This window comes from Haplochromis burtoni, unplaced genomic scaffold, assembly GCF_018398535.1.
Source record: "Haplochromis burtoni strain Fernald_Lab_line unplaced genomic scaffold, NCSU_Asbu1 Contig_261, whole genome shotgun sequence".
Taxonomy (NCBI): Eukaryota; Metazoa; Chordata; class Actinopteri; order Cichliformes; family Cichlidae; genus Haplochromis; species Haplochromis burtoni.
In genome coordinates, this window is record NW_024582622.1 from 583,176 (window position 1) to 601,841 (window position 18,666).

General features: G+C 42.7%; 1 protein-coding gene across 1 annotated transcript in view; it reads right to left on the reverse strand.

The window, feature by feature from the left end:
* The window catches only part of reck (reversion-inducing-cysteine-rich protein with kazal motifs), an 87,313-nt gene that overhangs the window by 50,687 nt on the left and 17,960 nt on the right, over positions 1-18,666 (reverse strand). The window contains exons 2-10 of the mRNA XM_042227444.1: positions 13,256-13,314; positions 11,740-11,814; positions 7,057-7,093; positions 5,318-5,403; positions 5,195-5,242; positions 4,642-4,675; positions 2,390-2,587; positions 823-1,081; positions 544-717 (exon numbers count right to left, since the gene is read on the reverse strand). Of these exons, the coding sequence (XP_042083378.1) occupies positions 544-717; positions 823-1,081; positions 2,390-2,587; positions 4,642-4,675; positions 5,195-5,242; positions 5,318-5,403; positions 7,057-7,093; positions 11,740-11,814; positions 13,256-13,314 (970 nt within the window). The remainder of the gene's footprint in view (positions 1-543; positions 718-822; positions 1,082-2,389; positions 2,588-4,641; positions 4,676-5,194; positions 5,243-5,317; positions 5,404-7,056; positions 7,094-11,739; positions 11,815-13,255; positions 13,315-18,666) is intronic.

The following is an 18,666-nucleotide window of genomic DNA, read 5'->3' on the forward strand; positions in this document are numbered from 1 at the left end:
ACACAACGACCAGGACAGAGAGCCCGGGGATCGAACCGGCGACCTTCCGGTTACAGATACGCTTCCCAACCCCCTGAGCCACGGTCGCCCTCATTCATCATGTCCCAATCAGCCCAAATAGCAAAGAGAAAATAAAAATGCATGAAATGAAAGAGTTTGGGTCTTAGGAGGTTAATGTTGATGGTGTGCAAGCTTCAGATCTGGGGATCCACATGTTTATCTACAATGTCACACCTGAACAGACACAGGTGATTCTGAGAAGTGGTCAGTGGGAACAGTACAAAATCAGATATGCATTAAAAGTTTAATAACGATACTAAGGCGAAGAGTACGAATTATTCACCTGCACCTAAGAACATCATGCCAAATAAGATTTTATTTCCTCACTTTGATTTTGTCTATGGCACAAAATCATAGCTTGTGTTGGCACAGTACAAATTCAGGCTCCTGTGAGGAACTTCCTACATATGTAGATAACGTGTCACTGACATGCAGTGACCATAACACAGCCATTTTAAAGTGGGTGAGCAGTAGAAGACTGACCTGTTATTGAAGTTGGTGCAGTAAGTGAGGTCCTTGCAGCCCAGCTGGCAGGGCTCTCTGACGTCAGCCAGGCAGTTGATGAGCTCTGTTTCCACTGGGTTGTACTCACAGAGCTGGTCAAAGTCTTGCCATGTCTGGCTGCCCCAGTTAGAGCTGATCTCCAGACACATGTCCCTGGAGCGTAACACATTTATAATCAACCTGTAGTTCACCTCTGCTCGCTGTAAATGACACCCAAACACCGTCTTTCACTGATGTCAAGAACTAAAAGTGGCATACCTGCAGAGTGAGGTGTTGGCTTTGGAGCAGCAGTGCAGCTTGGCACAGTCCATCTTGGCAGGAAGGTTATCCTCTTCAGTTATGGAAGGAGTCTGGACACTGCTCAGAAAGCACTGCCACATAGGCTCCTGAGGGAGCGGCTGGGAGCCGCACTCTTTGATCAAACCCTCCATAATCTCATGCTCTGTGCTCATAGTGCGAAGGATTTGTCGGCAAGCCATCTGGCAGTGGGTAGCTGCCCTGTCGCAGCAGTACAGACCTGCATGTGAGACAACGTTACTGAGTTTATACATCACCCACTGAAATTCCCACGCTCACTACATCAGTCACGAAACCGCACACACAGAGTCTCCACAGATATTTGTATGTCTGTTTAATGAAGTGAAACACTAAACATTTATAGTCAAATGTGCAGGATGTCACTCTGTGTGTGAGGCTCGGTTTATGGAAGATGTTTAGTGCAGACGTCCCACAGTGCGTTGGTTAATACACTCATGTTAACTAACTAGTGACAGAACAACAGAACCAAAGACAAGAACCAGTCGTGGGGATCCCGTCTGCACCAGGCCTGGCTGCAGCACTGAGCTGCACAGCAGGGCTCCGTGGGGTAAACACATCCATGTGCTCGGTGTTCAGGACGGTCACGTGGTGCAAAAAAAGGTTTATTCAACAAACCTTCAAGCAAGGGTGCGTAGACCTGGGATATAGAGTACGCTTGGGGAGTGTGATTGTGTGTACAGTGTCTATATAACTGTCTCCACGTTGGGTGAGTGCTGAGTAATTGCATATGCAAAGCACACTGTGCACTGTCGATCTTACGTGCTGCACAATAATATTCAATATTTAGTATTTACTGTTATCTTCACATAGATCATCGCGATGATGTCGTTTATTATATTGCTGTCTTTTTTTGCTTGTTTTCTCTTTTTTCTTTCTCAACAGGTGATCCAGGTGATTCATAGATGTATTTTTTGTCGGTTTGTTTTGTTTGTTTTTGTTTTTTGCCCTTTATCCCCATCCCTCTGTTTTACTTTCCCTCTTTCTTTCCCCCAGTCATGTCTGTCCCGTGCGTAGAAAGTGAAAATAAAATAAAGTAAACAATAAAAGGTGAATCAAATAGACCAATACGGCAAGGCCGGGATGGTCCATTTGGTAAGGTAAATCCGTTGGGCATCTTTGCCTTTAGACAATAATTCTGATGGCAAAGAGCCAAACGGGACAGGAGGGGAAAAAAAACCTTTCATCTGAGTTTTTAAAGTTATGGATGAAGATCATTTTTGCCAACTTGCCGACTCTTCAGCATGAATTCATAACTGCTTTTACCCTTGGACATTATTAAAAACAAATGTTTCTGTATTACCTGTGGAGATGTGGAGTGAATGGTAGCTCAGTCAGTGGTAAACATGGATGAGCTGTACTCAACTTTCTGTCTTAGTGATCGTTTTATATGCACCATATGACATCTGCAGAGTCTCATGGTGTTTGTTTCTAATCCAGCACTTTACTCTCTTCATAGCGGACACTGAGCTGCACTTCCTTTTGTTGTGTGTGAAGCAGATGGACTTACTGTCCACAGGGCTGTGTATGGGGTAGGACTTTGTGAAGTTGTTGACACAGTGAATCAGCTGAGCACTATGAGTCTGACAGTAGTCTTTGACAGCGCTGATCTGGGACACGGTGGGGGTCGAGTCGGTCCTGAAGATGGCCTGGCAGTACTCTCTGCAGGTGGTGTGACGACCTGCATAGCTGCAGCATGTAGAGCCCACTGCAGGGACACACACACATGCACACACAGGTTAAACAGTAAGAACAGCTGGCTGAGGTTAGGAGTATCAAAGTATGCAGTGACTGTGCCAAGTGGGCCTGAGGTTTTCAAGCTCTGCCAAAATCCCAGTTGGTTACAGTCGGGGAAACAATTCCATGACTTCCAAAGAAAGGAAGAGTTTATCATTGTGATGGTGCTTTCTTTGTTATTTGTCACACTGTCTCAGATTCACAGATAAACTGGAACAGTGAGGACTCCATCCAGGACAATTCATCCAAGAGCACAGAAGCACAGAGAGAAACAAGAAATGCAGATCTTACTCGCCTCAGGTCAGAGTTCATTATTCAGCATTAAGGAAGGCGCGGGGCAAAACTGGCATCAAGGAGTTCCAAGGAAAAAGCCCCTGCTTACCAAAAAGTCCACACAGGCTCATCTCACATTTGACAAAAAACATTGTGACGATCCCCAAAACCTTTGATAAAATCTTCTGTGTGTTGTAAAGTCCCGATCCATCGGCATGAAACTAACACAGCATTTCATAAACGCAAAGCACCAACAGACAAACATGGTGGGAGTGTAATGGTCTGGGGCTCTGCTTTGATGGAACCATATACCCTGAACCCACACCTGAAGCTCAAGCACCCTCAGGTTATGCAGCATGGTCCACCAACCAACCAACCTACCAACCAACCAACCAACCAGCCAACCAACCAACCAACCAACCAACCAACCAACCTACCAACCAACCAACCAACGAAACAACCAAAACCAACCAACCAACACCAACCAACCAACCAACCAACCAACCACCAACCAACCAACCAAACCAACCAACCAACCAACCAACCAACCAACCACCAACCAACCAACCACCAACCACAACCAACCAACCAAACAACCAAACAAACAAACAAACAAACAAACAAACAAACAAACAAACAAACAAACAAATAAGCAAAAACAAACAAACATTGTAATATATATGAAACTATAAGCTACACAGCAAAATCTCCAGTGTTAAATTAACACTGGAGAGTGTCTATATGGGTCCACACCTCTGAGTGTTAAATTAACACTTTTGACAGTGTTATATGTTTAAAAGTAACCTAGTCAGTTTTGAAGATTAACAATGGCTAACACTGAGCAGTGCTGATTTTCTAACACTGGAATATTTCTAACATTTTGAGTTATTTTCCAGTGTTAGAAAATCAGCACTTATATTTAACACTCAGAGGATTGGACACATACAGACACTCTCTAGTATTAATTTAACACTGGAGTTTTTGCTGTGTATTGACACACTGTGGCATGATCTTGGAAATCCTCCACTGTGACTGAATGAAAACAATTCCGCAAAGAAAAGCAGCCTTCAGAGCAACATGAACGACTCACTGCTGGTTATTACAAACGCTCGATTGCATTTCTCCTCATTAGGTTCAAGGAGCAGCCACTCTTTAACGGTGAAAGGAAGGTTTGTTTTCACAATAGACCATTGTTTAATGAGTGTTTTGCATTAACTTGGATTATCTTTGTCTAATATTAACATTTGTTTAACCCTGTGAAAAATGCAAGTGTGACAAATAAAACTAAGAATAAAACTGGCACTGTACAGCAAAAAATGAATACCACTCAAACTATTCTGTAAAGAATCACAACAAACAGATATAACAATAACAACAACAACAACAACAGAAACAATAATAATAATAATAATAACAATAATAACAATAACAATAATAATAATAATAATAACAATAATAATAATAATAACAATAATAATAATAACAACAACAATAATAATAATAACAATAACAATAATAATAATAATAACAATAATAACAATAATAATAACAATAATAATAATAATAATAATAATAATAACAATAATAATAATAATAATAATAATAATACTGATATATCCTCTAAACAAGAAGTTATGAGGTAGTCAAATTACAAAGCTCTGCTATTTGTTTATTTATAGTACGTATGACAAACCAAGGATGGAGACAAAAACACTAAACGTGGCAGGAAGTGAGTGAATGAGTAAGACTTACTTTCATTTTTGGTGATGCAGCTGTAGAGCGAGTTCTAGAATGAGAACAAGAAGCTGTGGTGACTCTGTTCACAGAGACCACACTACTGCAGCAGAAACATGTTACTGGATTCAAGTCTCTGAACCACTGAATGACCTTTGACCCTTGACTAAAAAAAACCTATATTTGTGCTTTAGTGATTGATTACATTTCATTCAAACATTGGAACAGACGTGAGGAAACTGTGATTCTGAACAAGAAAACACTTGAAGGAATAATAATAATAATAATAATAACAACAGTGTGGAAACATTAGTAACTTCCATGTAAGCGTGCACATTTTCATCGACACATTGATACTCTTGTAAATCTGTAAAGGGAGCAGTCGAAGGAGGAAGAGACAGAAACAAGCACGAGGACATTTACAGTCTGACAGCTAGCTTCAATAAGCGATGTAAGCATAACAGCAACAATCCATCTGTGAGCGACACAGAAACACAGAGCTAAGAACTTCATCTGTCTGACAGTGTGCCACTGCAAAATAATCTCACCTCTCTGAAGCTGTTGGACTTACCTCTGTGGTTTTCTTGCATACTTTTGTTATATCATTTTTTGAAGATGCCTACATGGGGAAAAGAAATCAGATCAGTGTTGGGGACAGCAGCTCACACCCCAGGATGGACTCACAGCATCTCACCTGTTTGCATTCCTTGCGACACTCTGTCGTGATGGCCAGTTCACAGCAGCCCAGCCCCACCCAGCCTTCTGATTTCCTCGATACTCCTGCAAGCAAATCATACACCAGAGAATCAGCTCTTTGCCACGTGGATTTCTTTCTATGGCTATTAACTATCACACTTTGTGACACTGATTTATTTACTGTTACTGTGAATTATGAAAACAGATTCACATTTACTTATTCTGAGATTTTCATATTCAAACGAGAGCAGCGATAACACCATGGAGGTGGTTTTATGGTGAAGCAGAGCGAGCGAGTTCACTGCCTGCAGTAAGCTCTGCTGTCACATGTCTGAAAACAAAGGTGTTCACTGTAGTCACTGTCTGTGCTTCTCATGCTGTATATTCTGATCTTTGCAGAGTGAACTTCACTATCTCCACGTGTCCGGGGTGGGTGGAAAGTCCTCTCCCCCATCTGTCCAGCCACCATCGTGCACGTGTACGGACACACCTGCAGGACCAGCTTAAGAGTAAATCCATGAATGTTGCTGGAAATCAGTGAACATCAATGATGGACGATGTCTCACTCTGAGAGGACTGGAGGAAGGTTTTTTTGATTCCTTCATCCATCCATCCTCTTCTGCTGATGTTTGTCAGGGTCATCAGTGAGCTGAAGCCTGTCCCAGCTAACATAGAGCAAGAGGCAGGGTGGAGGACACGTCTCCAGCCTGACGCAGGGCTAGCACCCAGAGACAGACAACCATTCACACTCACATTCACACCTATGGGCATTTAGAACCACCAGTGACTCTAACCCCACTAACTGCATGTCTTTGGACTGTGGGAGGAAGTCACCCAGAGACAACCCACACAAACACAGGGAGAGCATGCAAACTCCACACAGAAAGACCCCGGCCTGATTCAAACCCAACACGCTCTCGCTGTGAGGCAGCAGCGGTCTCGCCACTGTGCTGCATAGCCCGAAGTAGACACCGCCCTCAACAGTGTCACATCAGAAAACACCCAGAGGGACATTTTAGACACCTGTGATTCCACAACAACCAAATGTTTTCAGTTGGTGCTAAACTGCCGACTGCTACACAGCCATGCTGTTAAGAACATGACGTACACAACCTGACACTGTTATCATCTCTCATCAATGTTCCTCTATAAACAGTATGTACTGTACATTTACATGTGCTGTCCCCGTGTCTGCCCGGCCGGCTCCACAAGGCCACGTGTGCTTCTGTTTACTTTCTCCTCTCACCTCCCCGCCAGGGCGGAGCTCATTGCGGGCTCCCGCCCTTGGCTCACATACCTTCTCTTTATCAGGCTGCAATTATGTGTTGGACATTTAAGGCCGGGACACAGACGGTCTCATTGCTGGATGATTGTGCGAGACACGTTAGTGAATCTCTAGCTCTGTGAATCTCCTGTGTGTTTTTGCCTCTGAGTAACCAGCGTTTCCCCGTGTATAGTTTTCCTGGACCCGTCATCTACGGAGAGCAAGTGTGAATGAGATTCCCTTCCCGGATTTTTCCCTTGGACCCTTGGAACCCTGCAATTGCCCCACTGTATCTGCACTTGGTGATTGTGTAAATAAATGTCATTCCTTGTATTGGACTCTGCTCTGCGCTTGAGTCCCTCCACTGAATGTGACATGTGCTGCACCAACAGTTTGCAGACAGATTGTATTTTGGTTGGTGGTTAAATACAACAGCAGATCAGCATCAGGGTGTCGTGGTTTCACCTGCTTACCTGGAAGTGTAGAATTGATGCACATCCAAAGTTCATTCTGTAAGACATAAAAATGGTTAATGTCAGAGGTTATTAACAAAAAACCTTAATAACAGCTTTTATAATTCAGGTAGCATAATTATCAGATATGTAGCTCTGTTTTTCTCACACACCGTGGGTTTGTTAAAAAAGCAATTTTGCAATTCCACTTCAATGTCTGGGAGAAGAAGCACGAACTTTGGTAACTTTATAATTCCATGTGAATACGACATATTAGTCTGCAGGTCTTTTATGAAAGTAAATGGGTGAAATTAGCAGGTGATAAGAACAATGTTTCTGGCTTGTTCCACCAACCATAGAAGAGGGCGTTACACTTTGGCTGAAGAGAGAAGGAAGCTGGTTAGATGTAAGAAAATGTTGCTTTAACAAAAAACTGAACTAGCTATTATGTGGCCACTCTATAATATTCTTCATATTTATAATAGAGTGATTTGTATATATTAGTGCTATTTGTTAAATGTGTGAACTCTGTAACAGATTGGATTATTTAACTACCTGAGTCTGTTGCTGTAGCCCACATCATTTCCTCAGGGATTAATAAAGTTTTGTGATTGTGTTAATGTTTCAAAGAAACAATTAACCAATGATTTATTTTCAGAGACAGCTGCAAAGCAAACGTACAGATCAGCAGCTCTGATTGGCTGCTCTGCTGACCACATGTCTACTCGACTCCAGATGTGCAGCAAGCCCAGGTGTGACCCGTGATGCAGCACACTGTGCACGGCTCCTTCACTGGATGTTGGATCAACAGTTTCAGTGAGCCGGTGCTCACACAGCAGTTATCTGCTGCACTATATTAGTTATGCAGAAATCCCATGACTTTACAAAATAACAGAATAAACTGAGCCAGTTCAGTTTTACAAAGAACAGACTCTACATTCTTCATTTCAAACTGAAACAGACGAGTGTTGAAAATATGAATGTGAGGAAACTCCCACTGGAACCAGAGCCCTCTGCGTCCTCTGCGTCCTACAGCTGAGGGACGCAGACACATGTTGTCGAGCTGTTACAGGACAGTAAGACGTACACTTGTTGACATGTCAGCTGTGTTCTCTTCACAGCTTTCAGAAAGCACTTCTTCAAACTCACCGGGCTCAAAGTTTGGCTTTGAAAACTCGGGTTCTTTCACTTCCATAAGGTAACCAGCTTTCACTGCTGAGTAAAAAGAGACTGTTGTTTCCTCAAACCTACCAGCCCCTCATTTATCTTCTCTGTAGTCAGCTGTGCTTACCCGTTCTTGTACTGTTCACCAGGATCGTCTCACAGTGCTGATGAATATTTTATTCCTTGAGCACTGAAACGTGAACACACCAAACACACAGGTGGATAAACAGGAGCTGCTCTGCTCTTCTTGAACTACTCGACACTCTGTGTCCACTTTTCTCCTTTTTGATAACGTTTCCATGAACAGCAGCAGCCTTTTTTTATTTTTTCATTTTATTTTAAATTGTACAGCAAATACATTTGTCACTACAAGGGAACGCTGCCTCCTCCCACCCAGCAGCCACTGTGATCTGTTTTTACACTGAAGCTCTGTTTCACAGAGAGGAACAGCAGCAATCATCCATCACAGCTTGTTAATCAACCACAGACCCAGAGAGAGTTTCAGGTCTTTGGAAAGCACAAAGTGTTTCACTCCTCAGGTATCAGTACTAGCACACAGGGAAGTTCATTATACAACAGTCAACAGTCACAAAGACTTAGAAAGGAGACTGAATATGAAAACAGGTCCACTGAAAGTATCCATGTTTCTCTTCTGGACATACGCAGTCATCGTTTTGTCACATGACTCACACTGGAGTGGATCTCACCTGGATGCACACACACGCACAGACAACCCACCTTAGAAATGTCTCAGATAAGCACCTAGAGGAGCCTGGTCTGACAGACACATGGACAATATACAGACAAACGTCCCCAAGGACACTTTTTTTGATCGTACTCTGATCTGTTTCTTCACCAATCAATCTGACCTACACAGATACCAGCAGTAGCTCCTGCAGCTCTGGCATTATCAAAGGCATCAGTGCAGAATGACAGGAACTCTACCACACATCACCTGTCCCCTGGTATCCTTTGGGATGGTGTGAAAGCATACATGAGACGGTGAATAATCTAATTTAGTTGTGCAAAAGAAAAAAGAAGCAAAGCTAAGGACAGTAAGGTTACTAGAACAACATCAAAGATCATAATCTCCATAATCTATTCTGCACTCAGAGATTTCCACAGTTTATTAACTGACAGGGCAGAGGACAGCTCTAGACTCAGTGGTCAGAGGGACGGCGAGAATGCCAGCTGGTCAAGCTGTTTGTTTGAGCCCAGCAATCACCTAACAGAGTTATTTTAATGAGTAACTATGTAACGATCCAGAGGATTCACACAGCAACACAAGGATAAGGGTAGGTTAACATGTGTATGAGATGATGAGGACAGCGTTGGGCGTTAGCTGAAACCTACATGTGAAACACCATCAAACTGAACCTGCCTCCCAGTGTCACAACATGTCAGTGAAATCCCCACACATATGGTGACGATACTGAAATACTACTATTTTTCACAGATGCATCTATGGTATGAGTTTCAAAGTCCTTCATCATCTTGTTCTTGAGTCGCATTAACCTGGCTGTCCACGCTGCCCCGCCCACCAGCCCTCCCAGCTGTTTACAGCTCAGGAGTACGGACTCCCTCACAAAGTCTGCAAATCCATTTTGTTTTTAGCAAACAGATCCAGCAGAAGAAACTTTTGTAGCAACAGCGTCGGTTGCAGAGCATAAAAATAAACCTTTGCCAGTGAGTAGTTCATGGTTTGTTTTAGTCCTCAAAGTTTTATTCCTTCGCAAGTTGTCGAAATACAAGAATGCTAGAGAACATGGGCACATGGGGACAGTCTACATCAGAGCCTGTTGTTACTGGAGCCTGTTTGCATTATAATGACCTGCGTAGGCCTAAATTTAACGTACATGTGTACTAGTTGTTTGTTTTTCTTACTGTAATTAACAACAGCTCCTTGTCAAAGGAGCTTGCAAAGAAAAGCGTCTGGACTTCTTTAAGTTACTTGAAGACGTTTCACCTCTCATCCGAGAAGCTTCTTCAGTTCTAAGGTCAAATGGTGGAGAGTCCCAGATATAAACCTAGTGGGAGTTTCCCCCCACAGAGGGACAAAAGGACCCCCTGATGATCCTCTAATCGCCTGAGCCAAGGTGTGAAACTGGGTGTGGGTCCCAATCAGCCAGAGTTTCGGGTGTGTTCATTGTGAAACCTGGCCCCACCTTATCATGCGAATTCCTGAGGTCAGATGGCCCAGGATGTGAGTGGGCGTTAAGGCGTCTGGGAAGGGATCTCAAAACTGGATTATAGATGGCAGAGAGTTGGTGTCGTAAACCCCGCCTCTGTTCAAAGATGGTCGCTCACAGTGGACATAGATGGCTTCTTTCACTCCTCTTTCAAACCATCTGTCCTCTCTGTCCAAAATGTGAACATTGGCATCCTCGAAAGAGTGACCTTTATCCTTAAGATGCAGATGGACTGCTGAGTCTTGTCCTGTGGAGGTGGCTCTTCTGTGTTGTGCCATGCGCTTGTGAAGTGGCTGTTTGGTCTCTCCAATGTAGAGGTCTGGGCATTCCTCGCTGCACTGTACAGCATACACCACATTGTTAAGTTTGTGTTTTGGCGTTTTGTCTTTCGGGTGAACCAGTTTCTGTCTGAGCGTGTTGCTGGGTCTGAAATACACTGGGATGTCATGCTTGGAGAAAACTCTCCTGAGTTTCTCTGATACACCGGCTACATAGGGGATGACAATGTTGTTGCGTCTGTCCTTCTTATCCTCCCTCGCTGGTGTCTGGTCTTCTTTTCTGTGCCTCTTTGCTGACTTTAAGAACGCCCATTTAGGATAGCCGCACGTTTTGAGTGCTTCCTTTACATGTGTGTGTTCCTTCTTTTTTCCTTCAGGCTTAGAGGGAACATGTTCTGCCCGGTGGTGTAGGGTCCTAATTACTCCAAGTTTGTGTTCCAGAGGGTGATGGGAGTCAAAGAGGAGGTACTGGTCCGTGTGTGTGGGCTTCCGGTAAACTTCGATGTTGAGGTTGCCGTTCTCTTCAATGTGCACAGCGCAGTCCAGGAAAGGCAAACATGTCCTGTGGCCTCTGACCCAGGTGAATTCGCATGATAGGTGGGCCGGTTTCACAATGAACTCACCCGAAACTCTGGCTGATTGGGACCCACACCCAGTTTCACACCTTGGCTCAGGGGATTAGAGGATCATCAGGGGGTCCTTTTGTCCCTCTGTGGGGGGAAACTCCCACTAGGTTTATATCTGGGACTCTCCACCATTTGACCTTAGAACTGAAGAAGCTGAGCGAACCCTGCCCTCACACTCCAACATGCATCCACACAAACTCATGTCCACGTGTCAGTTATATTGCAGAGATGCTGATATGAGTCTTCTGCAGAAATTGTGCATATTAGAGCCAAAATATATACGAGTTACTCTGTGAGGCTAATAAACATTTTTATTCACAACATTTTCTAAGTGTTATATATTCAAACCTTATGACACAACACAATACAATCATGAGACAAGGCTTCCAATAGAAACCATCTTGTTGGTTAGTGTACATGTAGCTGCTGTATGTGAAATGGACTCACCATAGACTCTGGACAGTAACCAGGTAACCTCTGCAGGAGATGCTTCAGACGCGACTCACTCTTTATAGTGGTGAGCTGCAGGAAAAAGCAAAAATCATGACTTTATATAACACAATCTACACCGTAAATCTGGATCAGCTGGACCAGGTGACCCTGAATCCTCCCTTAGTTATGCTGCAATAGGTGTAGGCTGCCGGGGATTCCCATGATGCACTGGGTGTTTCTTCTTCACTCACTATGTGTTAACAGACCTCTCTGCATTGAATCATATCTGTTATTAACCTCTGTCTCTCTTCCACAGCATGTCTTTATCCTGTCTTCCTTCTCTCACCCCAACCAATCACAGCAGATGGCCCCGCCCCTCCCTGAGCCTGGTTCTGCTGGAGGTTTCTTCCTGTTAAAAGGGAGTTTTTCCTTCCCACTGTCACCAAAGTGCTTGCTCATAGGGGGTCATATGATTGTTGGGTTTTGCTCTGTATGTATTATTGTAGGGTTGACCTTAAAATACAAAGCACATTGAGGAGACTGTTGTTGTGTTTTGGTGCTGTATAAATAAAATTGAATTAAAGCTGGTACATGGTTTGTTCTGCCTCAAACCAGTCTGGGTGGGACGAGGCTCACCACTAGGTGATGTCAGCAGAGCGTCTCTGTCAGAGCAGTGCTTGGTTTTTTGGAGATACTGTGACTGAAAGTCAATAGTTAAATTTATATTTTCTGAAATCTTTGAATGTAAAAAAGTTTTACTTAAAAACAAAAACTAATACTAACCCTTCCAAAGACTACTTCCCCTTTTTCTGCATCTTTCAGCACTTTATTTCAGCATTTTCTGAGCTTTTTCTTTACTGGTTTTCAACTTTCACTTGCTGGTAAATAAGATCACAGTAAGGTCTACTCGGCATCTCTCTTGAAACCATCACCCCCTTCTCACCCCTCACCCACAATTTCCCCAGCACCTCCTTAAAGTGCAGCAATAAAACTGTAACACTCAGCTGCTTTTTGCTCTGATGCAAAAGCCTCTCTCACATTTCCTTTAGTCCTCTTTCACTGACATGAGGATGGAGAGCGAGCGTCACCTTCTGTCAGTTAAAAAAAGTTGAGACTGAAGTTGATATTTTGAGCTTCAAAGACAATCTGATTTGATGTGAGTAAGGCTTGTTGTGCGATCAACATGGTGTTCCACTGGTAGTGCGTTAGATGACCTTAGGGAGCAAATGAAAGCCCGTCTACCTGCAGAGAGCATCTCTTGCCAAATGGAGGCAGTGTCCAAAGTGTGTGGTCCAACTGGTGCTGTCTGGGAGGGGCATGATAATCCTTTACCTGGTCTGGGCCATTCGTAAGCCAATCAGCATTTGACCTACGCCCAGCTGAGCTACATGCTGTTGGGGTTTTGGAGGACTGCAGGTAGCACATTTACTTCGTTGAAAACCTCTCATTGGAGGCTCTCTGAGGGCAAATACATAAATGGACACAGCCATGAAACAAGCATCTATGTGTTTGTGAATGTGTATGTTCATACCTGGCCACAAGCTTCTCTGCAAGGTGAGAATTCGGCAGCATGGTGGCAACAGGAGGGATCTGCAGACAGAAGCATCAAGTTAGAGTCAGTTAGAGCATCGTCATCAGTGTTTGGTTTACCCAGAGCTACGGCTCTCACATGATGTCAAGTCACACTGCTGTGGCTGGAGGCAAATCCAGGGATTTGATGGCATTATTTTTCCAACTGTACTGGGGTAATGCCAGTTGAGCCAAGTTAGTCAGCATAGTTACTGGATGTCAGGATTTATGAGAGTGTGATATATTAAAGCCCTCGAATGACACTGAGCAGCTTAATAACAGGGAGAACAGATGATTACACAAACCACCAACCTAAGAAGATAAACTGACAGCACTTGTGAGAGTTACCTGCCTGATAGCTTGAACTGGGATGCCAACAGCACCTAGCCCCAGTGAGGTCTTTGTCAGAACAATTTGCTTAATGCTACGATGGTACCAAGCAAGTTAAAGAAGCACTTGGACTGTTAAAACAACCAAACGCAAAAGCAAAGAGAACAAACTCAAAAAACCAAAACTGACCTACTTTGACAAAGAGTCCTGAATGTGAACAAAGGGAAGCTCTACTATTTGTTGGATTACATGAAAGTGGTTGACAGCGGTCTATATTAGTACAATAGATTCAACTGGATCCACATGAGACGATGATGTCTTCTGACACGTCATTTCCAATCTCAGAGTGACTTTGTTGCACTAACCTTCATGCTATGCAAATACATTAAACTGGTTGGTTGAGATGAAGCAGACGCCACTATGCACTGATGTGAGTATTTAAGTGTGCTTCGGAACTTTTGCTTGGAACTGGTTTCCAGTTGCATCCAACCCTTACATCGCTAAGCCCATCAACGCATCAGGTTCAGTGGAATAAAGCGCGTGGCCACTGTGCTTTCGAGAATAACAGAGTGACCGATCACCCTTTCCCATCTGACGTATGAGTCTGGGTTTGGCAGTTGCTAGGAGAACAATTTATGTTTCAGTATCTTGTCCAAAAATACTTTTGCCTGAAAGAGTTGGGATTACATGAGTTAGTGCAGTGTGTTTGGGCAGGTGCTCAGTTCAGATGAGATCTGACGTACATGAAGGCCACGGCATATTATTCAAATCATTTCATTTCTGTGATTTATGTGGCTGTCCTGAAATGATGATGATGATGATGATGAAGTGTCCTTTAGGTTTACTGGACAGTAACTGTTTCTCTCTTTGAATGTGTACATTTGATGTTATACGTCCTCTCAGTATTTCTAAAGCTGCATCCACAGTTTGGCCTAATGACCTCAGAACAAATAAACTCTTGTTCACACACACACACAGATTTTGCAAACAATGGCAGGTGATGTAATAACTGGAGGGACTGGGAAGGGCTGATGGCTGGCTGTTAAGCGGTGGCCCAGTTTGAGCTTCGCATCCACACAGGAACCAGAGTCCTCCACAGAGCCACACTGTTCACTTCAATAGCAGTTGGAATAAAATACACTGTATCTCAGCGGTCTCCAACCTTTTTTGCGCCACGGACCGGTTTATGCCCGACAATATTTTCACGGACCGGCCTTTAAGGTGTCGCGGATAAATACAACAAAATAAAACTAGTACCGGTACCGAAAAAAAGAAGATTTATTCATAACACACGTGAAAAGACCCAGGAAAACCGAGTTAACGATAAAAACGATAACAAAATAACGCTGAAAACCGATAAAAACCCTGAAAACCATACATTTCACACCTGAGCCTCAACTCTCGCGGCCCGGTACCAAACGACTCACGGACCGGTACCGGTCCGAGGCCCGGGGGTTGGGGACCGCTGCTGTAGCATATCAACTTCATTCAGAAAAAGAAAGTTAACTGCACAGAATCTCCTCTTATCTGCAGATGATGTGGTTCTGTTGGCTTCATCGGGTGGGGGCCTCCAACCCACACTGCAGCAGACCCCACCCTAGTGTGAAGACAAGAGTCTGAGGCCATGGTCCTCAGCTGGAGAAGGGCAAAGTGCCTACTTCAGCTCAGGCACAGATTTATAGCTGCTTTGAGATTATTATGTTCTTCCCGATTGAATAAAAAAATCAGGTTGTAACCAAATATAAAACTAAGGTATGATTATCATCGCTTTTGTCCTTGTTTAATATTTATTCTATATTTGTTATAGTCTTTACTCAAAATAGTTGCCATTTAAAATAAACTGTGTAAAAAGGATTTTCAGCCAATAATGTATCTTCTTCCCATGAAGTTTCCTTATTTATTTTATGATTATTATTTTAAACACACTGCTATTGTTTCCATACATACGTAACTACTAAAGATGACCTTTACTGCACGTCTCCCTCTTTCTCTCTCCTCTTTGCTGTCTCTATCCAATAAAGGAAAAATACTAAATATAATATTTACAAAAACAGAGAGAATGACTGTTCTGCTGTGTGAAATCATTAGGACTGTAATATGGCTAAAACACAATTCTCCCTCACACCAACTAAGATCACAGTATCGCACACAAGCTCTGTAAATATGAATTACAAAAAATAAAAACAAAAACCTTCATGAAAACTAACAATAAAGCCTGAAACTGGTTTTTGAAACCTGAACTCTCCAAGTAAATGGACTGGTTCTTATATAGTGCTTTTCTCAAAGTGCTTTACACAACTTGCACATTCACCCATTCACACCAGCAATCCAGGCATGCAGACTGGGATCAAACCACCAGCCTTCAAGTTAGTAGGTGACCTGCTCTAGCAAATACTGAAGCAAGTGCTGCAGCCAAATAATACGTAAATGCCACAGATATGGGACAGAGGAGCACGAGGTGTGAGATCTGCATGAAGACCAAGCTGTGCGTGTCTGTGTATGTGTGTTATTGCAACACTTTTGATTTAAAATTACAAAAGTGTGTTTGTCCAAATACTTTTACATCTGACTACTTCAGGCATCTAAATTCTTTAAGCTTGAGTTTTAGTCGACTAACTGTGATACGATTATAATCTAAAGTTCGTATAATTGAAATACGAAGCGTAAAAGTTTGTTTTTACCACAGAAAGTTGTCCTATATGGCTTACAAAGTGTCTTATTATGGTATCTCAGTGTGGGGAAAGAGTCACAACTCACAGTCATTTCTATCCAGCAGGTTTTCTGTGCACAGCCTGTGCTCAGCTGGATTTAACCCCAGTCAATTCAACTTAGAAATACCTACTTGGGTAATAGTTACAACAAATGTATACGTTATTAATAAAAATGATGATTCAATCTTCCTCCCAACCACAAAGTGGTAGCGAGATCTTTTCCATCAATCCAGATCAAACTTTTGGACACAAAGAGGCTTAAACATCTTCAAAATGACTAAAAGCCCGAACTTACAACTCATACAATACAAAACTGTCCATGGAGCACACTACACAGAAGAAAGGATGTGAGGCACGCAGAGTCAAGCATATGCACAGGCATTTCCACTGAGAACTACATGCATGCTATGTGGTCCCGTATGCCTGTGCAGAGGTTCTGGCAGAGGATACGTAAAGACCTTTCCACATGATTTTGTTTGCTGCAGCCCACACATGGAAGCAAATGCATCATATTCCTTCCTGCCCAATGCATTGGAAAAAAAATATCCTCATGAGGTGGAATTTAAAAAATGGTTTGTGTATTACTCAATATAGAAATGTACTTCTAGATTAGCTTGGAGAAAACGTCTGCCTCCTCAAACAACAGAATTGGATGAATTTATTCATTCAACTTTCTTATTCTGCACAAAAACAAAGGTGTATACAAAATGTTTGAACATGCACACGGGCCTGTTTTATTCTTAGCACCATGCCTGTGTTAGTAATAATCATTCTGAACCAGGGTAGGCAACACGAGAACCTGGGACTGTTATGAAGGGACACACCAGAAAGCTAAATTCAGCTGGCTCAGTATTAATCCATCATACTAAATAATACTCATTTGATCTCTCACTCACTGCTAGTAGGAGTAGATGTTAGGCAGTGAAAATGTGAAACAGGTATATGCTGTTATTTCATTAATGTTCCCGAGAACATTGTGAACAAAATGTACAGATGTTTGCAAAATGTCACAGATTTACTGAAAGTGCTACTGCAGTTCTGCCTGTAGGTCAATTTCTTCATCTGCAGGTTTTCAGTTTGTTTTCTCAGTGAGACAAAGTTAGTTTGTTTGGGTTTGAACATCTGCATTACTGTAATCGTCACTCAGAGGGTGTAAGTATCTACATATGTTAAACTTCATAACTCACAATGTTTGCACACATGTAAGTCCAAATATGTCTCCTTATATGTGGAAATAAGAATAAAAATCCAGCTGAAATCATTCCTGTCTCGCTCTCTCTTACTACAGTTTCTATATCTAAAAGCACGAGTTCACACTGCAATAGTTTTACACCCTTAATATGTACACACTGTCTACACAGAGAAAATAAAGTCAGTATGATAGGAGGGCAGCGTGAGTCTGTCATTTCAAAGGAGCTGTATCTGTAGCATCCATTTATACCAGTAAATGTTTTTACATCCCTAAAGTTTAAAATCGTAAGTAAAATCAAAGCAATGCGTTGAGTAGTGTAACAAATTACTTTTTCAAGTAAGTAATTAAATAACCTACTGCATTACTATAAATTAAAGTAATGAGTAATGTCTAATACATTGCTTTTTGAGTGTATCATGTGTGTATGGATCAGGAAATGACATAACAAGTACAGGCACAAGCAGAGGGTGAAATGTTAGAACAGCAATATTTCTACTTACAAATGTCTATAAACTAAAGCATCCTGGGCGACACCCAGGGGAGGAGACCAGAGAGGAGGAAGAAATCTGGCTCTTAATCCACTGCCCAGATGCCATTGTTTACTGAGGTCTACCGGAGGGCAGACATTCCTTTTCAAGAGTTCCTGTCAAAAACACCACCAAACGGCTAAAAGTTCAGCTTTGGAACAGAGCATGTCTGTGTCGGTAAACATGACAACATTTAAATCCACCAAGTGGGTCCAATATGAGAATTTGTTAGTACGAGGATAATCTCAGCTCATTATGGACCCAGTCAAAACAATACACCTGTGCTAATTTATCTATGACCAGCCGAATGTGTAAATATGATAACCACTGTAGATAAGGTGCAGATGAGGTGACAGGTTAATGTGAAATACCCATCCATGCATGCATCCATCCATCCATCCATCCATGCATCCATCCATGCATGCATTCATCCATCCATGCATGCATGCATGCATGCATCCATCCATTCATGCATCGATCCGTGCATGCATCCACACGTCCATCCATCCAGTGTGAGTTCCATCCATCCATCCATGCATCCATCCATGCATGCATGCATGCATCCATCCATCCATTCATGCATCCATCCGTGCATGCATCCATCCATCCATCC